The 13,491-nt window shown below is 38.3% G+C and overlaps 2 protein-coding genes, 1 long non-coding RNA gene and 1 other non-coding gene across 5 annotated transcripts; 3 read left to right on the top strand and 1 right to left on the bottom strand.

Annotated features, from left to right (window-relative positions):
* The first annotated feature begins 306 nt into the window (after nt 1-306).
* gpr180 (G protein-coupled receptor 180) lies at nt 307-6,503 on the top strand. Of its 2 annotated transcripts, none has more exons than XM_074627059.1 (10): nt 307-542; nt 1,125-1,271; nt 1,412-1,506; nt 1,597-1,702; nt 2,359-2,539; nt 3,445-3,494; nt 3,628-3,785; nt 3,870-4,067; nt 4,158-4,235; nt 4,330-6,503. In XM_074627059.1, exons 1-10 carry the CDS (start codon nt 407-409, stop codon nt 4,483-4,485), a joined length of 1,305 nt encoding a protein of 434 aa, XP_074483160.1. In that variant the 5' UTR covers nt 307-406; the 3' UTR covers nt 4,486-6,503. The 2 variants fall into 2 exon arrangements, with proteins under 2 accessions (XP_074483160.1, XP_074483161.1); XM_074627060.1 differs by having other exon boundaries at nt 313-542; nt 1,128-1,271.
* Nucleotides 6,504-7,386: 883 nt separating this feature from the next.
* On the bottom strand, nt 7,387-7,468 carry trnas-cga (transfer RNA serine (anticodon CGA)). Its single transcript has one exon. It is a non-coding gene; the product is annotated as a tRNA-Ser (tRNA).
* Nucleotides 7,469-9,002: 1,534 nt separating this feature from the next.
* smim11 (small integral membrane protein 11) lies at nt 9,003-11,919 on the top strand. The gene is made up of 3 exons (XM_074627058.1): nt 9,003-9,145; nt 10,486-10,701; nt 11,451-11,919. The coding sequence occupies exons 1-2, from the start codon at nt 9,131-9,133 to the stop codon at nt 10,672-10,674; spliced, it is 204 nt and encodes a 67-aa protein (XP_074483159.1). The 5' UTR covers nt 9,003-9,130; the 3' UTR covers nt 10,675-10,701; nt 11,451-11,919.
* Nucleotides 11,920-12,615: 696 nt separating this feature from the next.
* Nucleotides 12,616-13,395, top strand: LOC141763029 (uncharacterized). Its single transcript, XR_012592969.1, has 3 exons — nt 12,616-12,713; nt 12,808-12,918; nt 13,247-13,395. It is a non-coding gene; the product is annotated as an uncharacterized LOC141763029 (long non-coding RNA).
* Nucleotides 13,396-13,491: the final 96 nt, after the last annotated feature.

Below are 13,491 nucleotides of genomic sequence, written 5' to 3'. Positions count from 1 at the left end.
CTAAAGCAAGGACCCATGAACAACGCTGGGGGGGAAATGGATTGCATACAAGAGAAACGATGGCTCATGTTCACAGATGATCTGAAAAGAACAAATCAAATCAAATCTTTTTTTTGTGTTTTTGTTTTTTGAGTTTATCTTTGTTCTTATGTTTGATGTGAAATTTGTTCAGTGTAATGACAACTGAAAAATAAATAAATAAAAAGTAAAAAAACAACAACTCACATTTACCCTTTTATTCCCCAAAGTGACACATATCGAGCTTTTATTTTGAGTATAGAAACACTTAACTTCCTGTCTCATCCTGGGTGACTTTGACTAACTTGACTCAGCTGGTTTACTTCTGGCTTCGTGGCTCATTGAATTCACCGGCTAACCTTTATTTGTAAACTACAGAAGGATAATAATGTATTTATTAGCCACACTTGTGGCTGTAATGCTGCTCAGCTCGGAGGTTTTGGGTAAAAAGGTAACAGGACTTTTTAAGAGTGAAGCAGCGAGACAGCAGAATGGCCAGTTCATCACTACATTCATGTACCAAGGTAATGATGCTAATGATGCTCATCTCTGCAGGGTTACAGCTCAGATTCACCATCATCTTTTTTTATTATTTTATTTGCTATTTCCTGTTTATTTCTTTGAGACCATTTATTTCCAGAATTATTAAATTTATTATTATATTTTTATTATTATTATTATTATTTTTTATTTTATTTTGATATTATGTTATAATCTTATTTAGGTTGACTTTCAGTGAGTGCTTTAGTAACTTACTGCAGGACACTTAAGGTGTTTGTTTGTTTTTTAACTTAGTTTTTATTGCAGTTTCAGCAACTTATACAATCATCACATTCTTTACCACTGTATTTTCATTTTACAGCTGTTTCTTTGGTTTTTACACAACATTTCACAACCTAAAACAAGAGGGAGAGAGAAAACACAAAAAAACAAAACAAGACTTCTTTTTTTTTTTTACAATGTCTTTATTGTTTTTTGTTAAACTAACTTGTCTAACTAGTTTTGTTATGTCATCTGTAGTTAATAAGTGTCTGCTGTGAGTCTTTCTTATGAAATCTAATAACTGAATACATTCCTCTGACCCTTGTCCTGTCTCTGTCTTCCAGCAGGTGAAAATGGTCTGTTGGTGTACCAGCTGGACAACTCTGCTCTGGCCACAGAGAAGGAGTCCAGGTTGCTGCTGTATCAGGTCATGAACTCAGACCTGGACAACCTCAGCTGCTCTGAGAGGCTCTCTAAAGCCTCAATCGCCAGTAAGAAGCAGCAGCAGCGTTCACTAACACAGAGAGCTGATCTCTGACATCATGGTTGCGATGCAGCTGTATTGATTTTATTCTTCATATTCGTCAGGACGCTGTCACCTTGCCTCACTGTGTTTGTCCTCCTGTGTCAGTTTCTCTCAGTGATGATGAACACAACCAGACGATCCCACGCCAGTCCTCTCCGACAGCCTGGCGGGCCGTGTATATTGACAGATACACATGTCAGGTAACAGCATCTTAACCCCGCCTTAATAAACACATACATGGACGTTAAATCTGAGTCGAAAGTTTCTTCTTCTTTCCGTTTCCTCTCAAGGAAAGTGAAGTGATTCCATCTCACCCTGATGTCAGTTTTACAATTTTGATGTTCAACGCCGACTCGGCTGGAAATCCTCTGGAGCACTTCAGTGCTGAGGAGGCAGGTCAGACATCCCGAATACTCCCATCACTACAGCTGTCAGATATCAGGAGATTTTCTATTAAATTATTAAAGAGGACCTATTATGCTTTTATGCTTTTTACCTCTTCTTTAGTGTGTTATAGCCATGCCAAAGAGAGAAATACTGCCTGAAACAACTTTCTTAAAGTCCCGCCTTTTCTTCTGTAACGTGGTGATGTCACCAAGTAACACAGGAGCTCAAACGGAGCGTTTCAGACAGAGGATGAAATGTTGCAGCACAGCCAATATGAGAAAAATAAAGTTTTTTTTTAAACTTTAAAGCATGTAAATATGTTCTAGTAGAAATCTAAAATACAAGTATGCACCTGAAAATAAATTGATAATAATAATAAATAATAGGTCCTCTTTAATAGTTGAAATTAGGGACCCCTTTTTCACAAATCTGCTTGAATTGAGGGTCCTATCAACCTGTTTCCTGTCTCAATATCCACATCCACTGTGCTTGCGTGGTGCTATAAAAAAAGATGTTTGTGTTAAATATTTAAATGGTAGAAAGTGCATAATGGTTTTTGTCAAATCTTTGATACTCAGAGGAAGATGTAGGGATTGGTCCTGCATGATTCATGTGGGACAAAATGTTTCCTCCTGACTCATTTTTATTCTCTCTCTCCCTCCCAGGCCTCCATAGTTTTTACTTCCTGCTGTTGCTGGCCTACTTCATAGCCTGCTGTATCTACGTCCAGCCTCTGTACCAGGCTCTGAGGAAAGGAGGTCCCATGCACACTGTCCTCAAAGTGCTGACCACGGCGCTGGCGTTACAGGGCTGCTCCTCGCTCTGCAACTACATCCACCTGGCCAGGTAGGAATCTGACAAACCTCCCAAATGACATGCAATTTAAATATTAGCACACCGGTTTCCACATTTTTTAGCGTGTGAGAAAAGAGTAATGTGTCCTTCTCAATTTTATTTCAATTTAATCATTTTTATTCCCAAATAGGAAAAACAACTCTGCAGCATTTCACAAGAAAAAGCAACACATTTAGACAGTGTGACAAAGTAAACATACTTTTGTGTGCATGACGAGATGATGTAATAATTAACCAAATTTTCCTCATCCTCCTCTTATTATGTTTATTTACGTATTTATTACCAATTCCACATATAGTTTTTCAGAGGAGACACAACAGGTGGATAGGGTAAAAAGCTTAAACTAATAGTTATCACCATGAAATTTCCCCAGTTGATTACTTATATTAAGACAATTATTTTTTGTATTTCAAGTTTTCTGAAAATGTATGTTTAAATATTGCAAAGGAATGCGTCATCTTATTAAATATGCGCTAATATGGAAACATTTCCAGAACAGAAATCTGATCATTCTGGTTTCATTTTGTTGAGATATTAGAGTCAAAGCCTTTTACAGAGGGGATTTTGAATATCTCTTTTTATCGCTCCATAAATCATAAAATACTGTCTGTAGGAGCTATTTATTTTTTGTTAGTATGTAGTTGTTTTACTAATAATATGTAGTATTTTTTTATTTATTATTCTATATGTTTACTTTATTTCGACTAGATTTTTGATGGTGTTTTATTTTGCTAGATATTTGTTTAGTATATTTAGTTTTTTGCATAATTAGTATTTTGTTTTCTTTTGTTCATGAATTAGGTAAAAACTGTGGGCACCCGCGGTTATAGACCTACCTAACAAGTAGCCTTCTTTTCATTATGTCTTTAACTAATGTACTCTAATGTATTCTGCAGGTATTCCAGAGATGGTATTGGTATTCCTCTGATGGGCAACCTGGCAGAGTGTATGTTTCTCTTTCTTAAATAAGAAGCTTGGCTCAGTTAATTTAACTCATTATTTCAAATTAATTTGTAAACAGATAAGAAATAAATGACGTTGTGTGCCTTTTTCTTTTCCATTTCCTGTTCCCTGTGCAGTCTGGGATATGGTGTCCCAGGTGTCCATGCTGTACATGTTGCTGAGCCTGTGTGTGAGCTGGACTCTGAGCCGCGGCAGGAAGCCTCAGTCCAGACCTCTGCAGTGGGAACAGTCTCGGACGTCAACGGCCGTCGCTGTCGGTGGAGTCGTTGTGCAGGTACGCAGGATTACACTGAAACCTTATTAAAGTAATATTTCAGGTTGCTGATGAATGTTAGTGAGAAACTGTGTGATTTTTCAGGGAGCGTTGCTGCTGTGGGAGCAGTACTCTGAATCAAATAGACAACATCACAACTACCACGCCCAGCTGAGTCTGGCAGGTCTCCTGCTCATGGCTCTGAGGGTGAGCCTGGCCCTCCTGCTGGCCTCTGTCCTCTACCAGATCACCTCCACCGAGAGGAGCACCCTGAAGAGAGACTTCTACCTCTGCTTCTCCAAGGTCAAATACACCAACGTACCCTGCAGACACACAAATATGTACCTACAGTTCCTCAGGTGGTCATGTGGTTTTTCCTCTTGTTCTGTGCAGGGATGCTTCCTGTGGTTCCTCTGTCATCCCGTCCTCTACCTCGTGTCGGCTATCTTCAACGTGCACCAGAGGGAGAAGGTTTGAACACACAAACAAACCACATTTTAGCAAAGCATCACCATGAAGTATGACTGATCAATTAAGCGTACATGTTGTCTTTACGTCTCTGTAGGTGGTGACGATCGGCGTGATCCTCTGCCAGTCCATCTCCATGGTGATCCTCTACCAGCTCTTCCTGTCTCGTTCTCTCTACTGGGAGGTCTCCTCTCTCTCCTCTGTGTCTCTGCCACTCACCATGTCCAGGACAAACCAGAGGGGGCGCTACTGAGCACGGCCACTCTCACGCCGACGAGCGAGGGAGAACATGCCACGACACCGCCCGGCTTCACCTCGGGAGAACTCCTGAGCATGAAGACAGGAAGTGATGCAACGCTGCGGGGACTGTTACTGTTTCCTTGGAGAATAGTAACGGCCACTAGTAAGCAAGTTACCAGGGTACTATAGCACGGGTCACAAAATGACCAGAGGGAGACATTTACAGCAACACCCTACCTCTAGGTACTGGAACCAACATCAGTGAGCAGGGGGGAAGATATTTAACGCAACACCACCCAGAGAAGGGGCACCAGGCTTTCCATGACATGCTGGAGGTCATAACTAACAGTCAAAGTACAATTTCAAAACAGACCAAGCATGATGAAGGCGGATCGCCAGCATCACGATTTGATGACGAAAAGACTCGTGATGGAACGCAAATGCAACCTTCGTGCTCTTGGCTTTGATAATCACTATTACTATAACGGAAAACACAAAGCACAGGGTAGTGTGTTACACCGCTGCTCAGCTGTGGTGTTAGATTTAGGGATGCAGGGATGTAGTGGTACTTGGAATAAGTTTCCAAAGAGAAAGCTTTTAAAAAAGGTGAGGTAAGGCTGGTGTTTTTTCTTATTGTCAACAAATCCCACGAAAAGACAAAACCAACAATCAGTCTGTCCGTATTTACTGACTTCTCAGACCCGTCTGTGGCCATTGGTCCCTCCTGAAGATCATCAAAACGTCTCTAAAATATAGTTTCATTGTCAAAAAATGCTCAGCAAACAGGAGCAAACGGACCATTTTTGGGGGGACTATTTTCAGCTGCAGATGAATCCATGCTCCAGTGAGCGTGTCCGGCAGCAGGCCCATGTATGGTGTGATTAAGTCAAAATAAACTACGGTGTGTGCGTTCATGTCTCAACATGCCACCTATGCAGCGATGCGGCTAATTAATGTGTTTTTAATAGTTTTTGGACAAGCTCTATGGTACATTGTAGGTTTTGGTCTTTTCATGGGATTCATTTGCAGTAAGAGAACCGATGAATACATGTAGGTCAATGGATCAGTATGTAGTAAGATTGATGTGTCACTCTGTGTAAACACATGGAGGCTGAGAGACAACTGGTTGCATTTAAAGTATTGAATGGACTGGATGGCTAAAGATTGGACAGATGGTTACAGTATGTAGACAGGTAAAGATTTTCAGTCGCCTAAAATAAAAAGGATTAGTTTACTTTTGTCTTTGCACATCTAAAGAGAGCCAAAAGATCTGTGTGTGTGCTCCCTGTACATCACAGATCAAGCTGTACTTTTAAGTTATTTCCTCACTCTTGACATGAATTTCTGAGCTGACAGCATGTGAACCTTTTAGAAATGATGAAATATGTAGCTGGAGACACACTGCATGACTTATTGTTTTTTTTTGTATCTGTCATTTTCCCGTTTCCATTCCATGCACACTACCTGGCCAAATGATATTGCCATTCCACTTGCACTCTTATCTTTTCAGATTATTCAGCTAGCCCATTGTGACTTCATAGGAGTGAGGCTCATTCAATAGTTTCATTTAAGGACTTGGAAAACTGGAAAATTACATTCCACTTAAACTGACAGCTGCAATGGAGCGTTGACATATTTATTCATTGTGTGCTTATTTTGTGAAGTGAATATTTGGAAAGTGAATGTCGGTGTGCACAAACGCAGCAGTGAGTGTGTTATCTGGGCGGTGTGTACATGGTATGCTACTGTATATTTTGTTTCGTCCAATGACGACAATCTTATTCTAATTAGAAAACAACAAAATATGAGGCCTCTGTTTGTATTGTGTACTAAACATTTACTCCTCAGATTGTTAGATATTCATTTAAAAACAGAGAGTCATTCCCTTTTTTCAGTATTCACGCTCCAGTTTCCATATATTGCATGTATTTATTTTCTATACAAACCAACCTGTGGAAATATGAGATCTATGCTTATTACAACTGTAATAAAGTAAACTGTAATATATGAATAAAATACATTTTAATGTAAGCTAGTTCTCTGCTTCGAGGAATTCTAAATCTGTGTCAGCCACAGCAATACTATCTACATCATTTGGTGAGGACATTTGACTTTACCTCATCCCTAAACCTTTCTTTTTGAAATAACTTGAATATGGTCGATACAATCTTTTAGTGCAGAAAAAAACACAAAAGTTACTGGAGTTAACATCCATCAAATTTCTCTAACAAGTTTGTGCAGTATAATCAAGTTATTTTGTTGTTCAATGGCTGCAGTTTTGTATGGAGGATGGAAACTGCCAAAACGACAGCCCCCCTCATGAGGTAGAAATGCATTACGAAATGTAAAATAAAAGAATACAGAAATAAAGAAGTTGGAAAGGAAGGAAATAAGTAAGGGGGAAAATGCAAAGGGAAAATCATGCCGAAATAAATAAATACATAAATACAATTTAATAATGAATAAATTAATTTAAATATATACAAAAAAAATATTTTAAAAATAAATGCTTTTAAAAGTTCATAAAAATAAATAAATAAAAGGGAAAATGAAATAGAAGAGTAGATAGATAGGGGAAGTAATACAAAGGTGAATAAATAAAAAAGCAAATTAAAACAGAAATATCAATTTATGTCACATTTTATCAATTAATTAATGGCTATATTTATTTTTAATATTGTTTTTGGTACATTTAATTGCATATTTATGTAGATATTGAGTCATTTATTTATTTTTATTTCGGCAGGTTCCATCCCCCACAGTTTTGATCCAATTGTCTTGCAATTATTCTTGCATTATAGCACCAGTTGGAGAAATTAAAATTTCTTTATTTATATTTTCTAGAGCTGTTAATAGATAGCTTCAATAACGGAAAATACAAAGAACACAGAGGTCAAATAAAAAAATTAAATTTCGTCACGAACAGGATTCGAACCTGTGCGGGGAAACCCCATTGGATTTCGAGTCCAACGCCTTAACCTCTCGGCCACCGTGACTACGCATGCCTATATGTTGGAGAGTTAGTATTTAACCCTTTATATGCCAAAGATGTTATTATGGTTTTACATTTTTGTTGGCATTATATTTTTAATTTTGTGCTAGCGACGTAAACGTTTTACCACGTTTGTGAATTAAAAAAAAGAGGTTAAAATTAGCAACCTTCTAGACACGACCAGAAATGTATTTTTGCAATCCGTATGTGATATATGACACAAAGATATTCACTGTACAAAGATATGTGACACAAAGATATTCACTGTACAAAGACATATGACACAAAGATATTCACTGAAAAAAAGATATGTGACACGAAGGTATCCACTGTACAAAGATATATAACACAAAGATATTCACTGTCTCTTAAATTTATGACTTTATTCTCATAATATTGTAGCGACCCTGGTCAATGAAGCTACGAGGCAGGAACTGGTTTCGCTGGTACTTTATTCCTCAGCTTGAACACAGTTTACTGTGGGCCGTAACCAACACCAAAACAACAAAATTAACTCGTTTACAGCGTGCTATCTGCATCAGCAACTCACTTCTCATCTCCCGCTTCTCGTATCACACACACAGCCACAGACTAACAGGAACAACAACAACCCTCCCTCCTAAAGCCTCTGCAAATCACAGGTGGCAGGTGATCTCCACAAATCACTGTTAATGCTACGTTTGCTGACATCATGTAAACCTGACTAACTACAGAAACAGAACTTGTAACTTAATAGTTGACCCCACATCACCCAGTCGTTACAATATTATGACTTTATTCTCTTAAACTTATGACTTTATTCTCATAATATTACGACTTTTTTCTCTTAAACGTCTGACTTTATTGTCATAATATTACAACTTTTTTTTCATAAAGTTATGACTTTATTCTCGTAATATTATGACTTTATTCTCATAACAATACAACTTTTCTCTCTTAAACGTCTGACTTTATTCTCATAATATTATGACTTTATTCTCATAACAATACAACTTTTCTCTCTTAAACTTCTGACTTTATTCTCATAATAATACAACTTTTTTCTCTTAAACGTCTGACTTTATTCTCATAATATTATGACTTTATTCTCATAATATAACAACTTTTTTTTCATAAAGTTATGACTTTATTCTCGTAATATTATGACTTTATTCTCATAATAATACAACTTTTCTCTCTTAAACTTCTGACTTTATTCACATAATATTACAACTTTTTTCTCTTAAACGTCTGACTTTATTCTCATAGTATTACAACTTTTTTTTCATAAAGTTATGACTTTATTCTCGTAATATTATGACTTTATTCTCATAACAATACAACTTTTCTCTCTTAAACTTCTGACTTTATTCACATAATATTACAACTTTTTTCTCTTAAACTAGTGACTTTATTCTCGTAATATAATGACTTTATTCTCATAATAATATGACTTTATTCTCTTAAACTTCTGACTTTATTCTCATAATATTACGACTTTTATTGTGAACTAAACCTGGAAACTTCTAGAGTCCCCGTGTTACAGGAACGCAGCACAGCTGACGTCACAGAGACTGCATTTCTATTGGCCTGTCCCTACAAGCCCCGCCTCCTGCAGAGCACCATTAGCAAAACAGCTCCATGACTGTCACATTGAACCAGAAACTTCAACACGACAGACGCAAAAATGATCAATTGGAGGGTAAATAAACTCACTTTGTTTTCTTTTATGGATATCTAACGCATGTTTTTTCATTAGTGTAACAGCTGTTTCGTATTTGGTTCTTTTGTGATAAGGCTTAGGTCATTTGTTGTCATTGTTGTCTTTTTGCGACACTCCCATTGGAAATACGTTAAATTTAACCCTATGAGTAGGTTGAGAATAACAGGTAAAGCAGTTGTAACAGTTAAAAAATAACTAAAATAAAAGCAACTTGATGGATTGTATGTATGCCGAATTAAAGAGTGTACTCTGGTGATTAGGACATGTCCTTAAATTTATCATGTGGTGTTTAAAATTGTCACATTTTTGGAAAAAAGTCTGAGATACGAAAAATGTGTATGGGACCTGGTACAACTACAAGCCCATGACGCACATGATTTTGCAGCTGCTTCTCCATTTCAGCACCTCCCCTTTCTGTGTTACTAAATGAACTCTCCCCTTCAAGTTGGACAGCTGGTGGATAAGACAGGAGGAGGGGGAGACACATCTCCAGGATTCCTGAATGATCCAGAGCCTTCTTTTCCTTCTTTCATTTCCTATTGAGTTGTCACCTTGGCCAGGTCTCCCTTGGAAAAGAGGTTCTTAATCTCAATGGGACTAACCTGGTTAAATAAAGGTTAAAATAAAAGTAGTCAGTGGTAATGTTATGTCTTGAAGAAAAACAAATAATTAAAAGGAAACAGTTATGAAATCAGAGCAGCTGTTTCCTCCACAAAAAAAATTCAAAGCTCTCCTCAAACATAAACTCTGTCTATCAGGGAATGAAATTAGCACCTGCCAAATAACAGGGTCAATGTTGGCTGTGGCAGGTAAAAATTTCAGGCCACGATGGCAGATTCCTTATATTAAGAAATATTCTTTTTAAAAAGCAATTCCTAAATTAAAAATAGTAAGGGATTAAGGTTACATGATCCATATTTCTACTGTCTGTTACCACTGACTCAGTGTTTACTAGGGGTGGACGAAAATATGGAGTATTGCAATATTATGTTTTGTGATACTGTATGTATCAATTCTCAAAAACTCTGTATTGAATTCTAATTAATAGTTTATATGCAAAGATTAACTCATTCAATACTTTTTTTATTTGCAAAGATATGCGCCGTCTGTGATAAATGCAAGTGTAGAGCCTACAATTCTGATAGCATAAAGAAGTAAACTTTTTTTTGCTCAGATTTTATGCATATGGCGGTGTGTTTTTATACTATGACAGTTTTCCTAAAATTAGATTTTTGTGTGGCTAGTAGAATTGTTCAATGACCTGCCACAGTGGCACCAGAGGAAAAAACTTAATTTTAGACCCTGCTGTCTATCCTCAGGCTTTGGACAACGTCCCCGTCCTCCTGTACATCCTTGCCCTGAAGACGCTGCTGCTGTGTTTGGCGTTCGCCGGGGCGAAGATCTACCAGAGTAAGAAAGCAGACAAGGCCCTGAAGAAGGAGCAGGATGAGAAGAGGAGGCTCGCCCAGCTGACCCAGGAGCTCATAGACAACAAGAAGGACGACTGATCTGAGGAGAGAGGCTGCTGTACACAGGTACTGCACTGTAACTAGCCATACACTATTTGTTTAACAGGGATGCTTAAAGGTGCTATTGATAACATTGATAAAATTTAGCCACTAGATGTCACATTCTCCCTCCACTGTTCCAATGCATTTACTTCACAACAAGTTGTTGCCAGGCGCTTACCGTCAATCTCAGCCATTTATCCGGGGGGTTTTTCACGCTAATTGATGACGCAGAGATACCACGTGATACTAACGTCGTTTTACTATTGGCTCACAAACCTTATTAGAAGTGGGGGAACCAAACCAGAGATAAACAAAACATGAATTTTGGACCTGCCAACATTTTTTAAATGATTAATTCACAATCATAATATTATTTTTTTCAGGAAAAGCCATACTTTTATTCAGCACCTTTCCAAAGGCTCTGTAAATGTATTATTATTATTTTTTAAATATTCGTCTACATAAAAATGTTATCAATAAGACTTTTAAAACTTAAACTAATCACCTGTTTTACAGTTAGTGGTGATTTCATTCATTATATTCCACATCCTTCAAATCTGCACCGAGGGGACACCAACACTTTGTAGAATATTCATGAGCTGCTAGTACTGCTAATTGCAGGAATATGAACATATATAATAATACTATGTGTGGATAGATGAGACTCATCTTTTCGATCAGAGTGGTAATTTTCAAAGAACATACGAGGTAAATCGTATGGACAGGTTATTGATTGTGATCCATCTCACTAACTTTCCTTCTCTCTTCTCCAGTGAAACATGTTACTGACCTGAGGAACAAGCCACTCTCTCCACATAATGGCCAGATGTCTGACTGTCGGCAACAGGAGGACCTTCCTGAGCTTGTTTGTGGTTCTGGTACCAGTTTTATTTATATTATGTAAATGTTTCAGACGATTATAAAATGAACTTACGGTAGGGACTGTTTTGTCTTTTTTAAACAGTGATGAACTCTGTCAAAGAACCACAGCGGGCTCAGCATCGTATTGTCATTTCCCAAACATTCACTCCTCTTCTGCCTTGTTTATACATGCATCTCTGTATATCAACACTTGAAATAGCTTCACTTCCTACACCGGAATAGCAGTAGGGTCAGAGCTTGTCAAATCTGCTTATTTTTTAAGAATACAGCATGGTATTTGTACTGTATTATTCATTGTACATTGTGAGCCAGCTTTGTGCCAATCTTTTGTAACTATATTAAATTGTTTGTTCGACACTACTTTGTTGTTTTGCCTTCATTTCCCAGAATTCCTGGGGGGGGAAAAAAGTCCAAATGGGTGCTCTTTATCTCTCATTAGTTTGTGTCCAGTGAAGTGCTTCTTTGGTTTTAAGCCAGAAGTGTCACCCTGAGTGCTTTTATTAGTCATAAACTCAGCTATAATAATGTGTTCCAGCATTACGGTCTATTTTATGTATTTATTGGTGAATAAAATATTTTTTTATTATACTATATGTACAGTATATACTCTGCTTTGACATGTTTGCTCTGTTTTCAAAGCTCCGTCTCCATTGAATAAGCAGCAGTGCCCTCTGCTGTTTGTAAAAGAGAAGTGAAAAAGCTTACAGGTAATTGGCCTGACCTTGCTCAGCGTCCGAGATCAAACAATATCAGGTGTGTTTTTGTCTTTTAATATAAAAAAATACTTACATATCTTACATCAAAACAATATACAATATGTACAGGTATATATTACAAAATGATCACCCAAATAGTGCTGAACAATCAAAACTCAAATGTCTCGTAACAATCTTTTCAACAGGATTAACAACCAAGAGGTGAAGTGAAACAAAATGTGACTTTTGACTTCATTTTGGTGTGTTAAATAAGATTTTTCTCTACCTAAAGGTGCTATTGGGACCCAAACAGTTCTTTATGTCTTTCTCCAGAGTTCATACCTATTTGAACCAGCTGTTCAGTCCAGTGTTCTCCCACCTGTCGTCGTCTCTTCAGGGCCTGTGGACCAGAGGAGAGGTTCCAGAAAGCCTTGGATGCCCAGCAGGACCTGCACTCAGGTTCTCCTCAGCCTCAGCACCTTTACATTCACTGCTCATCAATATCAAGCTGCGTCAGTGCAGTGTCTATAATCTCTGTCCTTGTCCTGAACAGAGGCCTGGTTACTGTTGCTGACCACCTCTCGATGGTTCGCTGTCCGTCTCCACCGCATCTGCTCCATCTTTGTTACCGTCACCACCTTTGGCCGCCTGCTGCTCAGAGACCGTAAGGAAGAATTTGAATCTTTTAATATTAAAGTGATAGTTTGAGTGTTTTGAAGTGGGGCTGTATGAGGTTCTTCTCCATAGTCAGTGTATTACCGACAGTAGATGGAGTTTGTAGAAGCAGACAGGAGTACCAGCACGGGAGCAAAGCAATGTACTACTGTGGACGGGGCCGGCAGCAAAACGTATTTTACAAAGTGTATGCTATATTTAGAATATAAGGAAGGCTCTGGAGGAGGTCAGTATCCAATCAGCACACTCCAACAGTTGAGCTTCTAGCTCTCATTGTGGTGTGCGTCAGGCAATCACTCACTCGGTGTTCCCTGCAGGTGCAGCTGAAGTCCGCGGTGGAGGAGCTGCCCGGGCAGTTGGAGACGGTTCTGGCCGAGTCGGGCTCCACATTCAGCGTGGGCCAGAGGCAGCTGGAGTGTCTGGCCAGAGCCACCCTGAGGAAGAACCGCATCCTGGTCATCCACTAGGCCACTAGGCCACTAGGCCACGTTATTATATATATACTCTATTGTTGTTGTTGTTGGTTTTATCTGCTGTATTTTCTGAAAAGCACTTTGTAACC

This window comes from Sebastes fasciatus, chromosome 24 (assembly GCF_043250625.1).
Source record: "Sebastes fasciatus isolate fSebFas1 chromosome 24, fSebFas1.pri, whole genome shotgun sequence".
Taxonomy (NCBI): Eukaryota; Metazoa; Chordata; class Actinopteri; order Perciformes; family Sebastidae; genus Sebastes; species Sebastes fasciatus.
Note: the sequence above shows the minus strand (reverse complement) of the source record. Positions and strands in the feature narration are given on the sequence as shown.

Bases quoted from the DNA above. Each gene is read 5' to 3' on its own strand.
- gpr180 (XM_074627059.1), top strand. From the start codon at position 407: ATGTATTTATTAGCCACACTTGTGGCTGTAATGCTGCTCAGCTCGGAG. The intron at 543-1,124 runs GTAATGATGCTA...TCTGTCTTCCAG, and splicing joins CACTACATTCATGTACCAAG to CAGGTGAAAATGGTCTGTTG. The intron at 4,068-4,157 runs GTCAAATACACC...TGTTCTGTGCAG, and splicing joins TCTACCTCTGCTTCTCCAAG to GGATGCTTCCTGTGGTTCCT.